The sequence below is a fragment of the Pezoporus flaviventris genome, unplaced genomic scaffold (assembly GCF_033815535.1).
Source record: "Pezoporus flaviventris isolate CSIRO_AGI_PZ_B2104156 unplaced genomic scaffold, CSIRO_AGI_Pfla_v1 ptg000070l, whole genome shotgun sequence".
Lineage (NCBI taxonomy): Eukaryota > Metazoa > Chordata > Aves > Psittaciformes > Psittacidae > Pezoporus > Pezoporus flaviventris.
This window is the reverse complement of record NW_026892618.1, coordinates 2356239-2377241: the sequence shown is the minus strand read 5'-3', so window position 1 is coordinate 2377241 and position 21003 is coordinate 2356239. Positions and strand designations below refer to the sequence as shown.

Sequence of the window (21003 nt, the reverse complement as noted above, 5' to 3'; positions counted from 1 at the left end):
ATCAATTACAGGCCTTTTCTAGGAGGAGTATCAACTTGACACATAGAATATATGATACGGTATCTAACTCGGCAGTCTTTGACAGTTCTGTAAAATCCTTATAAAGGTTGGAGAGACAGAGCGAGGAGGGGGAAGGGATTTAAAAAAAACCCACAGTAGCAGAATGCATTGAAAGGTGAAAAACATTGTCACTAAGCTTGTGAAGTATTCTTTGTCTCCTTATAATCCATGAAAAATAAGTGGTCTCTGAAAGAGCAAGAACGTGGAAAGCAGTGGACTCATCAAAACTTTAATTCTTTCAATGTCTAATTTCTTCATGGGAAAACAAATATTTTGAATAAATTAACCAAGTTTTACATTCTGGGACAATTTTGCAAAAGATTATGGAAATCCTAATTTAAACATGTGCAAATATGAGATCTGTTTCTGATTTGAGATCTCACTGCATCCTCTTAAAAACTGCCAGCTGCATTTACACATCTCTGGTACCCTAAGTGAAAGAGAATGTAACTAGTCCAGAAGGGAAAAGACTAGAAATGTCCCCCTTTTCAAAACTGATACTGTGCTAATGGGAGCAAACAGGCTACCCCAGCAGTTAGTATAACCAATAACGCTAGCAATCAGCTAGGGACCAAATGACAGAAAAATTAAGTTCTCCCTTTTCCAGCAATGGTGTCCCAATCTGAGGTAGCTCACAATAGGCAGTCATAGCAGCATTTGCTTGGCCACTGTCAGTATTAAAAACTCGTCTGAGACCTTACAACCAGACACTAGACCTCAATAAATGTACACAAATTTTAAAGAAGGGAGAAAGAGGAATGTGCCTTGATTCTCTTTTCAGTGCCTCTAGGTAAAAGCAGTTACATTACTGAGACATACCAAAGACCATGCACTAGTCGCAAATATTCAATCTGGATTTGAGGAACAGAAACTTCCCCAGACAGTGGTCTCAAAACTAGAAAGGCAACTGCAACTTCTTTTTGTGTCCTAAAATTGTACACTGGGAGAAAGGGAGCCCTTGCTAGTACTCCCACTCATCTGTTCACTGACCTCTTCTAGAAGCAAAATGGTTCCTAACATTTTTGGGGTAACACAAAGGGTCAGCTCACAGTAGACCATGAATATGGGCAGACACCAATTGTACAAAACCTGAAAGATCTCTTGGCAAGCTTTGTATCAATAATTTCAACTGTAGCCACCTGCTTATATTATTATAGGCATTTCCCCCTCCAAAACATACTCAAGTAGCTGAACAGTAATTAATGCAAAGAAAATTAGAGATTTGGCTATCTCTGTAGATCCAACCTGCATGTTTCATGACCACAGAGGAAAGACACAGACCACAGGGGGCCAAAAAACCTGCACAGATCTCCTTTATCATCCTTTATCAGGTCACTTCTTTTCCTGTTCATACTTGCTAACCTACTTTTCCCCACTACCATGGGAATCCCTGGAAAGAAAGTTGAAAATAGCAAGTCGTTTGTAACAATGTACATGCACTGTTATTTGAATTCCAAATAGTTGAACTATTTGATTTGTGTCCTGTTTTATTCAGAGACATTTATGGACATTAGTACAAATAGTTTTTCTTTCTTTTTCAAATGAATGTCGGGCTGCTCTTTGTATAAGAAATACCTCTTGCACAACTAATCTTTTGACCACCTCAGGTTGAGGCAAATAAATCTATTCAGTCTGTTCTGTAACAAACAAAATTTGAAGTTTGAGTCAAAAGCCTGACAATGGTTCCATCTGAACAAATATTACTCAGTTTGAAAATGAACGCAGTAGGAAACACATCTACTGAAAGGCTAACCAAATCCTTGCTCAGAAATTTTAGTTGCATAGCTTCAAAGACTGCAGACTTGTATTAGTAGACTTCGTTATTTCTGGTTCACTACCTGATTTCTTGCCTTTTATTGCAAAGAACCTCAGTTTTTACCATAGCAAAGGTGCTGCATGTCACAGAAAAAAAAAACAACACCAAAAAAAACAAACCTCCCTCTCCACACAGTTTTATAGACATCACATTGAAATTGATTTGGGACTGTACCAAACACTGGTCATTGCATTTATGTTGGGAATACTGAGAAAGATATTCCAAATATTCCTTCACTGCACTTGCACTTTTAACATTCTGTAATTTATGTTGAAAGAGCATATCCTAGAACTACATTAACCTAAAAGAGAAAAAAAGGGAAGGGGCAGCTCTAAGGATATAACTGGAATTACAGAAGTTGGAAGAAACAGGCAAAATATATTTACATGAATGTGACAGATTACTTTTCTTAAAATAGAATCCCAAACATGCAGCACATCCTTTGGGGGTGGGGGGCAAAGTTTTAGCAATGTTAAAAATGGGCAAACTGATATGAGTTAGGATTAAGAATGCCAACTTTAAGAGTCTAGTCTAAACCCTACCAGAGTCAATGGATAGGTTTGAACTTACTCTGTGTGATCTGTATCACATTTTTACTGAAAACATACCAGATGACAAAATGCAGCAAGCAGGTGAGGCCTTCCTACCACAGCCATGAAATGAAAATTCCATGTCAGCATTCACTACTTACCAAGACAGTTGTGGCCATCATGGGCTAACATGAAACCATCATAGCATGTACACCTGTAGTTGCCTGGAATGTTGATGCACTCGTGGACACAACCCCCGTTGTAGAAGTCATTTTCACACTCGTCAATATCTAAAACACAAGAGGAGGAAAAAGCAGCTTTTGTAAAAAGAGAATATTAAGAATACAGAAAAGTTTTTCCAGCCGAGCATGGTCTTTGAATATATACACATTCCTAATATTTCTATATAATCATATTGCATATATCATCCAAAAGATGTCTCAGGGAATTACATCACGACCAGAGTGATGAATACATCAGGGTCATGTGACCAAAAAGCAGCAAGCCAATATATAGAAATCTCCTTCCCCAAATAATTGTGGTATCATCACATTAAGCAACGATATGTTGTCAAAAATTAAGAAGAAACACCTCTTTTGGAATTCTTTTTTTTTAATATTTAAAATGTAGGTTTGGGGGTTAGCCTTTAAAATTATCAAGCAGACAATAACATAAACCTTTGACTTCGCTGTCACAACTACTTGAAGTGTGCTATTCATATGGCGTAAGAGCAAAGTATGCCCTGTTTAATAAAAAAAAAGTCTTCCCCTCAAAATAAACCCTATTTTCTGTATTAATTCATGTACAGCAACAACAACAGCAATAACAAGTCCAATGCTTCATTCTTAGAAAGTATGCTAGAATTATTTTTGTACACTGGCCTGTATGAAAGAGTACCATGAATTATGAGATGCGTTCTGCTTCAACTACAAACAACCCTATTATGATCTTCCCTCCTTCATACAAAGCAAAATTCACTTCTTCACTCATTCTAGAAAGTGCAAACTTTCTTCTTTTTACAGACTGTATCTTGGCTTACACACGGAATGTCAGCATCACAGTCCCTGCTGTGAATGATTCAGTGGTGTGTACCAACCAACTGAAAATGCATAAATAATTATAGACAGTCTCACAGCTTGATAACTATCAGCTCTATATCTGTGGTGTGCTAGATCAAAAACCCCAGCTACTGTGCCTTAGGCAGCACACAGTAAAAGGAAAAGTAACCTTTTAAAAGATCACCTATTAGTACATCAGAGCTATCCTGGCAGTGCATTTCAAACATGCCTTCCATTGCATAGGGAGTTGAAGTATTTCTGAACTAGGTTCATATTCATACAGCCTTATTTTTTTTTTACTTTTCCAGGAAAAACTTTGCTACCTGGTATCGCACCCAGCTGCAATCTCAAGACAGCAAGGTAGTCTGGTAAAACCATATTCTTTGGAAAAGCCACTGAGACTGAGTCACTCAATGCTTTCAGTATTTTTGGCCCTTGGATGGAGTCGGGCTAGGTTTTTCCCTCCTTGCACAATCTTCTGAGAAGACCAATCTCTCAGAGCAAGCACAGGCTTCTTCCAAGTGTTTTTGCAAGCCTTCCCCCTCAGGTTGGTCCCTCCCAAAAACCTACCTTAAACTCAGAATAGCCCAGGTTCTCCATCCACTTCCCTCAACCAGCTTTCTATAATCTCCTCAGAAGCTTCAAACAGGAGCTATAAATTTATCTGCAACACTGATTAGGTTTTTTGTATTCAGCACCACAAAAATGCTGGAAATAAGCCGGAGAAAGGAACTTCCTAACAAAAATACTACCTGCTGTTTAAGATAAATTTCCTAGTATTTCAATCACTGCTCTATTTCAGAAAGTTCCCATCCTTTACTAATCCATTAGTTGTACAAGTGCCCAGCCAGGACAATCTGTTTTGTTAGGACAGATGTGCTCTAACTTATGGAGCCCAGTATGACAACAAAAAGATACGGCTGTGATTTTTCCTGAAAACAATAACCAGCAAATCCATTACAATGTATTGGGCTCATTCTGAACACACCGCATGGCAGTGCAAAGCCCCCAAGAAGCCTCCTCCTTTATTTACAGCCCAGCGCGCCTGGGTGCATACTGCCAAAGTGTTCCAGTAAGGTTTCCACTTAGCAGTTACTTGCAGCTTTCATACAACCATTCATTAATCATTCAGAAACTCCCAGTCATCTGCAGGTTACAGGGACAAAAATAGAGTTCCAGAGCAATGCCACATTTAAACATAATCAAAAAGCATGTAACATGATTTTGATGTCAGACACGTTGGGCATTCCCTGAGGACACTCAGGAAAAATGGTAACATAATTTTAAGTTTTGTCCTTAACTTTTATCCAGCACCAAGTTTCTTTACAACAGGGAATTCAGAAGAAACTGTTATCAGTTGTTACGTTACTCAGCACTGGCTGATCAATTCATTCCCTTTTTTCAAACAATGAACCAAATAGGACTATCTGTTTAAATAAGCAATGTGAGAGCCTTCAAAAGGGATGAAAATCAAACAAACATGAAGCCTTTTGAATGTCTACCCCTTACGCTTAATTCTAAAAAGCTGTACTGTGATTAGCAGCTCAAGGTGCTGCTGTAATACAAATACTTAAGTTCCAGAAAAGGTAATCTAACAGATACATAAACCAGAAAAATGACGAAAGGAACAGATTCTTTTCACCTCTCTCAAGAAGTTCTGGTTACATTAAATTTTGCAAAAGGATTAGAAGATTACTTCTCCCTTTTGTATCCCAAGAGCTGTTTAAAATTAGGAACGGAGCCAACCATTCTACCTAATTTTGATAGCTATGTTGTAGGATTTTTTGGTACTTCTTTCCCCTCCAAAACCACACTGCTATTTAAGAAGACTTTGCCTGGCAGGACGGCTGGAATTTCTATCTCCAGTATTGCTAGTAAAACACCAAGTGACTAGGAGTGGTAAATTTAACACTTTATTTTTAAAATTAAACCAAACAATCAAACCAAAAGCATACACAAAGACTGCAATATCCAAATGTTGAACTGTTTTCAGCCTGCAAACACTGTGAACATTACCCCATCCTCTCTTTGCACATACCTGGAGGAGGACATTCTTTAAAGAACGCCTCGGTGAAAGTGCTGAACAACTACAATTTACAGGTAGACTATTACATCTGACATGGCAGGATATGGCTTCCTTCGTAAGCTTAATATACTGATAAAAGAAAACACATGAAACCTGCAGTCTTGCTCTTCATTTTATCTATTGTAAAACTCAAAATTTGCAGAGGCCAGCTGTGTTCACTCCCTTTTGGTTAGGTTGTACCCTACTATTCTTTTTTTCCTGTATTTGGTAGAATTGGGCTCTATCAAAATCAAACAGAACCAATCTTTTGCCTCCAAACACCTCTAACTCAGAAAGACAACTCTTCCCACTAATTTTGTAGCTTCAACCATCCGTAACATTTTTACTGTTTGATCACTTAAAATTGTCTTTCACCATGAAATAATTACCATAACACAAGAATGAAATAAGAGAAACAGAGAAATGCTGCCATCTGACCACAAAATTGCTGTGCTGTATGCTGGTGAATACACTGTTGAATTAGCAAGATTTACTGCAAGCTAGCTCTCAACAGGAAACCTAAATTTTTATCTATCCTGGAAAACTATTTACAAGTTTTTACTCCAGTAAAATCTGGCTGTGCAGACAGGCAAATCTTGGGGTGTTTAGTCAAGAAAACACCTTAAAAAAAAAAGTATTCCTATTTCCTCTCTACAAGGAATTCATTTCATATGATATTACAATGGCAGCAATTACAGGAGCCCTGGAAAAAAATGAAATGCATCAAAATGATTAAGAAGGTGTAGGGCCATTTATAATAGTGACAGTCTGCCAAGAACCTATTTGGTCTTACTAGGTTCAAATGAGACCACAACTCCTAGTGCCAGACCTGGATGTATGCAACCACATCCCTCAGCTGCTAGCAAGATAATTTTGACCATCTCTTTCTGGAACTGGTTTGGGAAATCTCAAAAATCCACTGCTTGTTTCAAAACTCTTAAAGCAAAAAATTATTGGGGGAATTAAAAAAGGAGATAAAAAGAAGCTTGCTTACTTGGGTGTACTAGTAACTGTACCGGTTCAGCTATTAGCCATGGTGAAAGAAGCTTGGAAATCAAATCATAATTCCTTATGGAAAGCAGAGGTGAATCTTTTGTTACAGCCTGGAAATAACTCTTTCAGTAGCCCAAGGGAACACAGCACTGCCATGTTCTGCTGTTGTCTTCCTCAATGAGCAGTAGTGTTACTTAAAGATTACATACTGTATGAGACTGCAATTATTATTTAAGCATCCAGTAACTTTTTAAAAAACCTAGACAAGTATCTGGGAAAAATCAAGCATTTCTTACCATGTGGAAGTGCTGTAATTTACAATCACTATTTTATTTATAGGAAAAGAATGTCAAATGTCTAAAGTGACCTAATTCTTTTTAGTCTCAGCAGACCTGTATCTACCTCATACATAACTGGGGCTGATTCTTCTTTCAGTATCACAAGTAAGACTGACACTATCCCAGAGATGTGTTGTATTTGTATATTTTGCAACAAAGGTATGGCACTCTTGTAAGTCTCACAAGGCCACCCGGCAGAGAAGCAGCTGTTCCACATACAAGTTGACTAAGAAACATTCAAAATAAAACAGTCCGTCTCTTCTGCTTCCAGTATCACAGCATTTCAGCTTTCTGTTTCAGCAGAGAATAGAAGACATGTCAGCATGAAATAACTAACATTCAAAAGACAAACCAAACTGCAAAACAGGGTAAGGAAAATGCTAGTTCCCATTTTGTCTAAACGCTTTCAGCAGCAGAAACCCACTGCATGTTAACCATCTTTTCCAAGCACTAACAATCTTTGCTAGAAGGTGGCATAGACTATAAACCAGTCAAGTACAAAATTTACCTCTAGCAAAATCCATTCCCACTCTTCATTATACCAGTTGCCATTCATGAAGTTCCTGAATGTTCCAAGATCATTACAACACATAAAACAAAATTTATTTGTCAACACAGCTACAGATCTTTATGGGGAAAGTTACTGAAACCAAAGCAAACGTCTGCATAGCGCTGATGAATTTTGGATGAGTGTCACTGTTAAACTGTCACAGAAGCCTTATGGATTTTAACATGCAAAAGGAAGGATGGCTAAAGCCTGAAAGTCAATGAGCCAAATTCAGCTTTTAGTGTTGAATTCCAAAGATTTCTAGAGAATAAGGGGAAGTGTGCATTGGCACAACCTTTATCTTGGCATCTGCCAAGGCCACATATCCCAACACTTACAGTGCAACAGCAAATGTTCAAAACAGGAGTAGGATTCGGTAAAATCTGTGACAATTTTGAAGTATTTCTTGACTACTAATATAACGAAAAGATCTGGAATTAATTTACTGAACACAAATTTCAATTGACTTTGAAAGGAATAATTTACGTGCTTGGACATTTTAAAATAAATAGCCAAAGGAAGCTGTCTGCCCACATCAATTTCTTCTAATTTAAAGAACCACAAACAGAACTTAGCATAACGGTGTATTATGCAGATGTGAACTATTTCTTAAAAAAGCTGGATCCATAAAGTAGCTAGAAAAATAAATATTAAAGCCTTTGTAATTGTATCTTGACAAATAAACCCACTTATTCATTCAGTATCTGAAGAAAAAAATATTTTGGCATTCATATTCATCTATTCATCTATCTGCTTTAACCAAAATACTCCAAAGAGGCATTACAGAGACAGTTAATACCATTGTCCTTACAAACTTGCCAGCAAAGAAACTGTGTTTTTACCTTCCTGCTCCATGAGAGGTTGCTGCCAGCTCCCTACAGAGGACAAAGCACACCTCTTGCAGAATTCTCTCAGTTGTCTTCTGCTAAAAAAAAAAGTCACACAACAGTTCTGCTATTGCAACATGTTGCCTGCTTATCCAGAACTGGTACGCAGTAAAAGACATTGTAAAATGCTGGAACACATATTTCCATGTGTAATATTTTGCACTTTTATGGCTTCCCTCTTGAAAGCTTTCAAAAATTTTTACTGATTTGTCTACTGAGTTTTGGTCACTGGTCCTCCTAGGACTAATGCAATATCCTCATTTCTAAAGAAGAATACAGGAGAAGAGCCCTACCCTAGGTTCAAAATCCTACATAATTAAGAATAGAACTACAGTATGAACAGAGCTGTCTTCATCACTGTATAGTTTTATGCAACTTTGATGTCAGACGCTGGGGAAAGAAGTGGCCTTGTAATACCCAAAGGTGAATCCTACAAACTCCAAGAGGCATTTTTGCCACTGGCTTTATGAAGTGAGGAAGACAAGTTTCCTGGGTCTCACAGTAAGGAGATATGCAAGACAAGATCAGCATTTCAATTTCTTGCTCCCACTTCCAACTGAGAACAGGCAGCAGTGAGGCATCAACACCATTACTTCTAAGGAAACAGGCAGAAACGAAGTAACATGCACACCGACAAGAATACAAACTCAAGTCCTGCATCATAACAGATCAGCATTTTATTCTTTTTAATTAATGGATCTGGGGACTGTGAAAGCCATTAAAAAAAATAAAACCAATATGGGAATATTTATATACACTCTGTTTCTTTGGTAGGTTCTACATCTAATGTACTTTCAGCAGTTATACACACACACATTGGATAACCTGAACCTAAGGCACTTGTATTTCTAATATCAAGTTGCACTTTCCTTAAGAAGGGAACCAGCTCCAGATCTAAAGGCCAGAAAAAACTCATGCATAGGTTAAAGACCGTTTTGGTTAAGTGCAGAGCAAATTTGCCAAAATCTCAGCTCTCTGGAATGCATTCAACCCCAGCAAGAACAGTAAAATTATCAGATTCTCCAGAGGAGTTTAGCATCAGCACATTTCCACATGTTCAAAATTATCTGAAGCCCACTCAGTTTTGGTATGAAAATTTTCAAGAGCTGACCCAGCTGGATGTGTAAAGAATCAGCTAAGAAAATGTCACCAATTCCACTCAACTTGATCTGCTAAAATGCTGCTTCCCTCTGAGAGTTTTGTGATTGCAGAATTCAGCAATGCTGAATGCAGCATTTACTCCAAGTCCAAATTTTGTGAAGAAAATACTGACATAAAGATTAATTCAAGTTTTTTCCTACTCCAAATGAAACCCTGACCTTCACCTCAGAGCAAAGTCCATTTCTGAAAATCGCTTTCCATGAAAAGCTTCGTAAATCACATTTTCTATGAGAAAAAACAAATTAAAATCTATCATTTGATATACCTGTTTTTCCTAAGACACTTTAGGTTTTGACTCATAAACATTAACGTCTTTATTCTTTACATGCTAAGACCTTGGAAATGTTACAATTTAACCAATCAGAGGAACACACAGGGCAGCTTTTACAGCTTGCAAGTCATCATGATGTTTTCAAGATGCTTGTGTCCAAGTAAACTGTAAAATTTGATAGCCATTAGGACTACCCCTGAAGCCAAGGTCAAGGGTGAGCAGGCTGGCAATAGGGTAAAAATCAGAAAAAGCAGCCTGATGTTCCTTGGTGGAGAAAGGAAAAAAAGGAGGTACAACAGATTGTTTAGCATAAGCGTTTATTCAGTGCAAATTTCCCAAGAACCTTTCCACTGCAGGTACTGCCCCTCCATTAACCCATTCACAATAAAAAAAAACAAAATTAAGTTTTACAGCTTCCGTCCAAGATGTCACAAGCCCCTATTTTCCATTATTAAAACAGCAGGAAAATGAAAATGCCATGCCAACTTAGTGAAGATGATTTGGATGCAATCTATGATATTGTTGGGGTGTTTTTCTGGGAGCCATTTCATTCAGTTTCCAGAAAACATCAAGTACTCTGTAGCAGCTTTATTTGTTTCCTTTTCTTCTGTGATAGCTGAGCACAAAGTTCATCACACTATAATTTATAGCTTGTTGATACTATGTTTTATACTTATTTGAAAAAAGGAAAGGCGGTGTGTGGGGGGAAATGGAATACAAACCCAACTATGTAGAGGTATATCCAGCTGCTTGAACAGCAAATATGAAGTGTGAACAGCTTCATATTTAGAACTAGTATGCCTAAAAACATTTATGATGCATTTATAAGGCAAGTGAGACATCATCCCACTTATCGCTGGCTGCAGAATGGGACTTCTTTACTTTCTATTTGTTTAATATCTTTTGTTTGACCACAATTATTACCTCCTAATTTTCAAGAAAGCAGAGAGACCTATTGCAGATGCTTATTTTGTCTTGTGTCTGAATTTCGTATTATTACACTGCTCACAACAAGCATGAATCAAATCTTCAAGTCACACAGAGTAAGGCTGTCCTTGTAAGAGTCATCTTTGCTGCTTGGGAAAAAAAAAAAAAAGACAAACTTTCACACACACCTGTTCCAGTGTCTCTTCACCCTCATAATAAAGAGTTTCTTCCTAATGCCTAATCTGTATCTCTGTCAGTTTCAGCTTAAAGCCATTCCCCCCTGTCCTGTCACTACATGTCCTTGCAAAAAGTCCCTCTCCAGATTTCTTATAGGTCCCCTTTATGGTACTAGAAGACTTACAAGGGCTCCCCTGAGCCTTCTCTTCTCCAGGCTGAACAAGAGCAACTCTCACCCTGGCAAATCTAGTCTCTGAAGAGTCCCTTCCTTACATTTTTCTTAAATTCACCTTCCCATCCTCACCTCCCTGTCTATTCTTTCCTGTTCATTTCCCTCCTTGCTTAAACTCCTAGTTCAAAGACTCAGAAGAGCATTTTCAATGGCTGGACATTGATATGTCAATCGAACTGATAACAGGAAAGAATCTAAACGTTTGACTCACTCTTAGGATGCCTGCAGTTTGAGGCAGATATTACTGCTTCAGTGTACATGCACTTTGGCAATGTACTTCCCCTGAAGTACAGGGGAATAAAAGAATGCTTAAAAATATAAAAAAACCTACAAAAACTAAAAAGCTGAGGTTCTGCATGAAGTTGGTGCAATTTTCCAGCCTCCTAAATACTCTCTATGGTTGCAAACACTCCAGGAGCCGGAATGGAGAGGTGATCAAATAAATGACATGGAACACTCCTCATTTAGGACCTTACAGAGTTTGAGACTGCTTAATTGACAATTCTTTCTATTGCCTTAACAACAGGTTTATAAAGCATTTTTTACCTAGAGTTCTTTTTGAGGGTCTAAAATCTTGGAGCTGCAATCATTTATGGAAAAAAAATAACTAAGCAGAATTCTTTCCCTGTGGAACAATATATTTTCTGTTCATATATGTGAATATTATCACTGTGACATTTTCCATCTCAACCAGCACAATGGAAACTCTGGGACCATTGCAGTTCCATTTATGTTTAATACAGTATTTTAAACCAAATAAAACCCAAATTACTGTTATCCTGCATTACACATCTTGAAGCCTTGATTAGAGTTTTTGTGGTCTGACATTTTTCTCAATTGATATTTAAACAGATTGGCTACAAGTTCTTTGAACTGCAAGTGAGATACCCAAATAAAGATGGATACCTGCAGAGCCCATAACAGTTTTAGGGTCTGTCTTTATTTAGTAGCTGCCATGCCCGGCAAGCTCAAGCAGAGAGATTTCCTGTTCACAAGCTGTTATGAATGTGAAGCACAACATTTGACAGCATTTTTCCCACCACTTCTAAATCACAGCTATTTTTACCACAAATCTCTCTTTTAATATAATGGGAAATGTTTGATTCCACATCTGAACTTGTGAGTTCTTGGAGATCTAATGGGAGAATATTTCTGTTTGCCTTAAGGCCACAACTGGTACTCATACATCCTGATGGTCATCATTTCAGTTAGTCATGGTAGAAGGTTATTCGTAAAATGAATTTAAATTATTTAAAATGAAATAATGCATCTAAAAATTTTGAGGGAGAGGTTTAAGACAGTGAAACCAGATCACTGATAGAGACACCATTCACATACTTTTTTTTCCCAACCTGCATAGGTATCTCCCTCATTCTCAGATTTGTACCTCCAACCTTCCTTTGCATTTGGTTTTTAAATTTCTGTCCATTGACAAAACAATCCCAAGCTTCAAATCTGAAATAAATTTCCTTATTACCTGTCAGTGGATGAATATTAACTTATTTTCTGTAGCCTTTCAAGTGGGAGAACAGGTGTCTATTCCTTCTTGCTCATTTCAGAATGTATCAGTGGCATGAACACAGGATCGCATAGTGTAAAATGGAAGATTTCTTAATATCATACAGCACGTACTTCATTAGTCCCTGGCAGACTAATACTGCTGCAGTTTCAGGCTGAGACAGCTAAGGCCATAAGCAGTATGAGAGGCTGTATAGCAGCAGTTTTCATCCTTCTTGGATATGAGAAACTGCTGTTTTCCAGCAGAGGTGCAAATCCTTGTATTGCAAATTTATGTCTTCAACAGCAGGCTTACATTTTCAAACTATTTTTTCCACATGTGCTTTACCAGTAGTCCTTGGGCTACTGCAGACTCCTGGCTGAGAACTGCTGTGCTGTGCTGGTTAACCACTTGGGAAATATAATTTATATCACGTAGGATTTGTAAAATGTAGAGCTTCCTGTCATCCTGCATTACTTGGTCAAAGTCCCGACTTTGTATGGGACACACATCAGACTTAATTTAACCAGCCTACAGGAATTCCCTGCGAATGTTATATAACCTATCTATGAGCAGAGCAACTCTGTATTATGTATGCTATTGTGCACTGCCACGAGAGAATCACTGCATATACTCAAAAGGCCTGTTCAGGGCTGCCTTTCATTTCAACATTTACTGAAGTCATGTGGCTCCTTCTAAACATGATACATGGGTATCCATGGATTTGTCTCTACTGACAATGCCAGACCTAATAGTTACAAAGCCCAAGAAACCAACCCTGCTATTACTTTGTCACCTGTTCTCCGAATGCAGGCAAATTCATACAGTTCCCCAATAACACTGTTTATGAACGGAAGGCCTCCCAGCATTTTGGTTTGCAGTGAACAGCAAAGAGCAGCCTACATGGGCTGATACTTTAAGTCATTCACAAGTATGAAGACTATAGCGCCTCACCTAATAAACAGGAGCTGACTGAAGGATAACTTGGATCATCAAAGCACAGATCTGTCTGCTTCAGAATCATTATGTTTATTTTTGCTGTAACTAGCTTTTCCAACTAGAGAAGTGTTTACCTGGACTAGGAAGCTCCGCGTGATGGCATAACAGCAAAAACACACATAGAATGTACTGAAAAATCAAAGAGAAAGCCCTGTTCTACATACATACTGACAATTCTAAAATTTTATTCACAAAAAATGTTCATCAGTTATGATGTAGGATCTTCTTAGCCTTCCAAAAAGCCACACAGAAATTGGTCTTGGGAGCCACAGCTCTATTTATCACAGACAGATTTATCTATTTATCAAAGAGAAATAATAATAGAGCAAATGTGAAAACCAGTGGGGTTTGACCTGTGGATGTGCAACTGTCCAGCAGAAACATAGATCTACAGATAGCAAACACCAGCATGCCACCCATCATTATGTTTTATACTTCAAAACATTGCCTGGAGTCTTTGGCCACTAGAGAAGTAAACAAGAGAAGGGGCTCTCTGAAGAACTAAAGAAGTTACACACACCACTGCCTGGCACACAGGGGTAAAGGTTTGATGAGACCAGGGCAGGCTGTACAAAACACCTATTTCATAGTTAAGAAAATAAAGAAAAAGTGGTAAGGATGAAATTTCAAATATGAAAAACACCACTGCTGTCCTGTGAATCATCAAATACTTTCAATTATAAACTGTGCTCACACCTGATGACTGGACAAGAAAAATAGAGCAAACAGATGCAATCTTGGATTTTCCAAGAAATTAGACATTTCTGCTCTAGTGTTCAAATATCGTATACTAGAAAGCACACAAAGCTTCCAGCACCCTTAATGCTATTCAGTGAAAAAAGAATGAAATTGCAGATATGGAAAATGTAACATGGCCATTTGGTGAAATCTGGAGAGAGCTCATATTCATAGCCTGGAAGTTTTCCTTTGGTAATTTTATGTAATTGTATCTGTTACGTTCGGGAAAATGTTAGGTAGAAAGAACCAAAGAATGCCTCCAACTTCTGTGCAGTATTCAAATAATAATATTAATCTGACAGAATTTACAACAGAAAGACAGACAGTCTAATTGTACCACACTCCTCCCCACTAGTAAAGGGATAAAAATGGGTAGGTTTATATAAATATTTGTTTAGTCCTGCAGAGTCATTCCCAATATTCTCATTTAGATAATTTCTCATGAGATGCCTTTTGCAGCAATACTATTTCATTATGCACAGTTAAGCAAAATGCAGCAATCTCTTGACTAAAGATTTCATAAACAGGTGTTCAGGGTTTTTTGTTTTCTTCTCTTTTAATTGGGTAGTACATCCAATATAAAACTAGACATAAGAGATAATGTTCATGATGACTTTTCCATTCTTACCTTTCCTCCTTCCCGTCTTTCTAGACAATCCCTCTGTATATACAATCTTGTATATATTCATAGTATTTCTAAGATACATGAAACAGAAGTCCAGGAGAAAACACAATACAACGTTCTTGGTTATCCACTGAATATAGGACACCAAGGCCTGACTACTTATCTCACGCATAATTAATACACAACTTCACCCTCAGCATAAGGCTCAAAACAAAATCACAGAGTTATGGGCGTTTATCCAGGGCACCCGATTTAACAACATAAACATTGGAGGTTACATTAAACATCCAGGTCAAGCTTTTCAAAGTACCTATTCATTTTTCGCAACTGACTTGAGACTCTCCTTACTGAAGTCTCATTTTCAGGTGTCATGGTTTAAGCCCAGCCAGTAACCCAGCCGCTCACTTACCCCTGGCTTCTCCCCTTTCTGAGGTGGTATGGGGAGAAACAGAAGTATGTAAAACCCATTTTGTGTTGAGATAAGAACAGTTTAATAACTAAAGTAATATAGTGATAATAATAGAAAGAATACCAACGATAACAATAGGAAACAACAAGAGAAGCAATGCAAGCTCGGAAAACACAAGTGCTGCGCAATACAATTGCTCACCACCCACTGACCAATATCCAGCCTGACCCAAGCAGCAGCTGGTCCCTTCCGGGTGACTCCCCCCAGTTTATATACTGGGCATGACATGCTGTGGTATGGAATACCCCTTTGGCTAGTTGGGGTCAAGTGTCCTGTCTCTGCTTCCTCCTGCCTGCTTGTGTCCCTCCTCACTGGCAGAGCATGAAAGACTGAAAAGCCGTTTATCAGGGGAAGTGCTACTGAGCAACAACTAAAACATCGGTGTGTTATCAGCACTGTTCTCAGACTGAAGCCAAAACACAGCACTGCACCAGCTACTAGGAAGACAAATAACAGTTACAGCTAAAACCAGGACATCAGGGAAGCAGAAAGGGCAGCCATTCTGAAGATGTTGTTAGCTGCCAAGTCAAAAATTAATGTCTGGTTTGTAGTTTGGCCAAGTAGAGAAACCTGATGTAACACTTATGGTTAACAACAGTAGATGGGAGGCTGAAAAGAGGCAGGTGAATACAATCACCTATGTCTGCACAATTCCTTTACAGTCACTATACCGAGCATGGCTAATCACCAACCTACCAGCTGTGAGTTTTGCCAAACACCTGTACAAACATACTCATTTTCCATTTTTATTCTGAAGACACCACTAACACAGTGATTTGTATCAAACTTCCAGTTCAAGAAGTCTCTAAATCTCTTAGATTTGTACCATAAAAAAAAAAATCCACCCTAAGCAATCACTGATGGCCACTGTCAGAGACTGCACACCAAGCTAGACAGACCTTCCGTCAGACTTGACCTGGCCAGTTTGCACAGTGATGGCTTGACTTCATGAACAAAGATTTGGGAAGGGCTTTACCCATGCTTTTGCAAGTGTGAGCAAACCCTTCGGGCCTGCGCAGTGGATTTTTTTTAGGTGAGGCACAGCGCGCCCGGAACTGGCCCCACCCTTTACACCTGAGGTTTATCTGCCAGGGCCTAGCCAGTTTGCACACCAATACAACACTATGTAGCATAGGCAGGGATCAGAGTTCTTTGAACCCATTGTAAAGAGCCCTGGGTTTACCTTCCTGTAATGGGTATAATTTAACAACCTTTGTCTACTCCATCAGCACAGAACATAAAACAAACTGGACAATAAGGAGATATTTTTAAAAATGCTTAAGGGGTATTCCAAAGATCTGATAACTAAGCAAACGATACTTCAATCAAGAAGATCTGTCCAACTCCGTAACTGGCACAAGTGACTTCAAAGAAGTTACTTCTAAGTGCATGTAAAGGTCTAGCAGGCTTAGGGTAAATGACTCTTAAATTTCAGTTTAGTTTATGCAAGCTGGAAACTCAGCTACTGGAATTAAAAGCAATGCAATCTAAACAAATGTATGATCACATGGCCTAGCAGGGCTTCCTGAGTACGATGCACCAAGAAAAATCTTAAAGCTGAGTTCTAAGATAACACAATTTAAAAGTCAGCTTTTTTCCTAAAATGAAGTTGTGAACACTTGTTTTGTTTAGGTTTTCTGGTTTGTTTAGGTTTTTTGGTTTGTGTTTTTTTGTGTTGTTTGGTTGGTTTTTTAATTATATGCCAGTGCTAAAGAGAGGTGGGGCCTATTTTAAATTAAAGAATAAAAATGTAAAGCTGAGACTGGAAGGATGAATTTCCTAATGACCAAATGATATCCCCTGTTCTGGTTAAATTCAAAGCACAATTAAACACAGAATATCTTCCATTAATTTCAATAAACTTTGAATGGTATAGCTGCAGGCTCTTCGGCCCAGATACACCTCATCCAACTTTATATGCCTACATTGTAGATGTCCACATGTGTGTTAGAACTGTTATTTTCAGGACATGATTGATGTATTTTTGTCTCCATTAATACAAGGCAGACTGCACCAAAGAAATTTCTGTTTCTCTCCATCAGCTACATATGGAAAGCAAGGCAAACAGCTTAGGTTTACTGAATGGTACTACTGAAATCCATGTTTGGACAGATGAAATCCACCCCTTCTCCCCTTCAGATACCTCTGAAATGAACAGAAACTCTCTGAGTATACCAAATAGCCAGGGCCTCCCGCCCAAAGTCTTACTTTTACTGGAAGTTAGGCCTCAGGAAGGAGTTAATGTAAAGCCCATAACCAACTGTCTGAACACAGTTTAAATGTTAAACTGAGTGATAAGATGTATTATTAATGGTTGTAAGTGACTGGCAAGTGTTCACTTGAGGATAGGAAGCTAATGTTTGGATTGATTCACATGTTAATTTTGTAACTCGTGACCCCAGAAGGCTTTTAAAACAAATGGCAGCAACATGTTTTCAAATTTACCACAGGAAAAGTAAAGTAATCCCACCCCCCACCAGTCAAACAAGTTTACAGCCAGCAGAAGGCACAAAACCACATGGAGGAGATATTTTTAATTAAGTGCAATATAAAGAGAATAATGGTTACCCATATTCAGTCTAAACAATTGTTATCAAAAGTGCCTTAGCATTTTAAAATAAGCCATTTAAGAAAGGCTTACTGTTTTAACCATAAACTGTTTCCGATTATAAAGTATAGCTTTCAATTAAGATTAGCAAGGCCTAATTCAAGCTATAATTTGGTTCCTTTAGTTAGCAAATGTCTATTAAAACTGAGCAATTAAGGTTAAATGGGTTGAAGCACTTAAGCACTCCCTCCTGCTTCAAGTACTATTACAGAAAAGGCTATGTGAGTGACTAATTCAGACCAGAAGACATGTATTTCCTTTAAGTTTTATACTTCCTTGGTGATCATAAAGTTTACTAAAGAAGAATCCATTGGTAAACTAGATTTTCAGTGGAATATGACATTGTTATACGTTTGTAAGGTACAGCTTATTGTGCATAATTTAAAAACCAAAACAAAGTACAAATTCTGTAATTTTATAAATATAGGATAAAGTTTGCTCCTGTTATGGCTCTTCTCCCTTAATTGTATATAGTTTAGTAACAAAAATATGTAGTAAACTTCCCAACAGCATATTTCTCCCATTTGATAGTTGGATTCATACTTGGCATAATGGTCTTAAGCAGACAGCTGTGTGTGTACTTCTGACAGGTAAAGAAAGAAGTATACTACAATCTCTTACATAAACCACCTTTCAAAGCATTCCCACCTTCCCTTCTGCTTCCTATTTTCACAGCTTCCTCAAAGACTGAAATTCTGCATGCTTGGTCTCACCTTTGAGATCAAGCTATTTTAGCAAGTTCAAGCAAAATCAGCTGAGCAAGCTTGAGAACTGTATTTCTGAGTGCATGACACATAACTAGACATACCCCTTCCCAGCTGAGCAGAGCCCTGACCCAACAGGGCCCTCTGTTAACACACCCAAACAGCAAACCTCTCATATGTCTTCTGGATTCCTTAGGACTCCCTCACGAGCACACAAACCTTGCCTATATAAATCAGATAACGTGATCAAGACACCAGGCTATCTTTTTCATTAGGCACAAGACCTACAGAATACGCAGTGTACAAACAGGATCATTAAGGTGACTTCACAATTACAAACATTGGGACTTTTCCTCAATGAATGGCAACATTATCAAAAACACACTAGTCCTTCTGGAAAGCATCCTTTTCATGCCTCCATCCCTTGAAGCCATCCTCTCGCTAACTCAGGCAATTATATCATGTAATCCTACTCAGGATAAGGATTGATATTTTCTTCCCATTGCAGACTAGACTACAGCAACTGCCTCTCACCTTCCATAAGATTGCCAAAATACTTGTCTTAAAAATATCTAAAAAAAGCCAACAGTGCTTAATCGTAACATCAATATTAATGGTAATGACTAAAAGCATTCCAGGATAAGCAGTACAGGAACATATTGTAGTAACTCTGTTCTACTCAGATACAGGCTAACATGCGCATTTCAAGTTGGAACTCCTGAAGATACTCAAAGATATTATGATACACTATAACAAAGGTTTTCTGAAGGACTATGGACACACACAGGTATTCATATATACATATGCATTCACCTTGTGCAACGAAGTCCAGTGAAAGCCCTCAGAAATGTGCATTGGAAATGCTGGTACTATAGTAAATTATACCAATAAGCTGTTCTAGCAAATGGATTCAATTGCTGCTCCTATCCTGAAGTGATTTGTGCGTACTCTCTTCATAATAAATGCTAAAGCTTTTGGTTGTTTTTTTTTTTTTTCACAAGACCACATGTGATGCAGTCAAAAGATTTTTTTTTTTCTTTTCATAATGTAGTTCTCACATTTCCCCCAAGGAAAAGAATATTAAAAAGATTTCAAAATAAAACAGTGAAAGGATAGAAAGTGCCAGAAGCATAAAGAATAGAAATCCTTTTTATATAGGTTTAGAAGTGACTGTTAACATAAAACTTCAGTGACAACACCTTGGATTTCATCCATACCACAAAAAAAAAAAAAAAAAAGTTGTTTCCTAGTAATGGTTAATCATACTATAAACTATTTGAAGGGGTTGTTTTCATTCTTAAAGCTTTTCAGAGAACCGTAATAGAAAAGTTCTTCCATTCTGAAGCCATAATCTTCTTAAATGTAAAACTGTTTACATACAGAATAAGCTACTTCCATTTTCACATAATGAAACAGTCTATACCTAATGAAACAGACTATACCCAACCAAATCATTTTAGTCTTCAGGGTTTTATTTTGGGAAATCAGGAAAACAGGATGAGGTTGCCTATTCCTGCCTTTTACTTACACCCTGGCTCACTCTTAGGAGTCAGAACAGTTACAGGTCAGAGCAATTCTGTCAACTCTCCTTCCCTCATTTATTCCGTGCACTCTGAATACATCTACACCCTCCAGTCTGAACAGAGGTAAATTTGCTTTCCTAGGAGCTCAAGCCAAGCAAAAGCCACAGGGCTCCACTCGTGTCAGCTCTCTAGTAGCCAAATAGCTCACAGTTAGTCTCCCTGGTGAAGCAGCCTCGTGGCTGTGGATCAGACTGCAACATAAGCCAAACAAGACTGTCTTTCCTCACTGTGCCCGTACACACAAAGCCACTACAAGAGCCACTGGGAAAATCCTCTTGCAGTTAGAAGGAGCAATCAGTTCAGAACACCTGCCTTCCCAGTGTGTGGTATAGTAAGGCCACTATTAAGGATCAGGCGAACCGTATTGCTGTGTGAGCAGTGACTGGGCTAGTTTAAGAGAAAAGTGGCAAGTGGAGGGAAGGATGTGGAAAGAGCAACTTTGATCATATTCGTCTTTAGAAAGGTTGGAATGCACCAGAAAAAATGAAATTTCTAAATAAAGTCAGACCTCAGTGCTTTGTAGTTAGATAAAATACAGACATTTCTCCAAGCCACACTTCTAATGGAATCCTTTTCCATGAAATTTTAGCAAACAGAATAATGCAAGAAGAATAAAGACACAACTCTACTTAATAAAGAGACTAACATCTCCAGAGGTATAAATTCAGGTAAAAAATTCCTCCTACACTCATGATGCTGAACAATTCAGATACGCAT

At 38.1% G+C, this 21003-nt stretch overlaps 1 protein-coding gene across 5 annotated transcripts in view; it reads right to left on the bottom strand.

The window, feature by feature from the left end:
• The window catches only part of SCUBE1 (signal peptide, CUB domain and EGF like domain containing 1), a 206996-nt gene that overhangs the window by 171358 nt on the left and 14635 nt on the right, over positions 1-21003 (bottom strand). For 4 of the 5 annotated variants that reach the window (XM_061472074.1, XM_061472077.1, XM_061472075.1 and 1 more), the window contains one exon: positions 2568-2696. In XM_061472074.1, coding sequence (XP_061328058.1) covers positions 2568-2696 — 129 coding nt within the window. Of the gene's footprint in view, positions 1-2567; positions 2697-8249; positions 8333-21003 lie in introns of all 5 variants that reach the window. The other variant, XM_061472078.1, reaches the window with a different exon arrangement.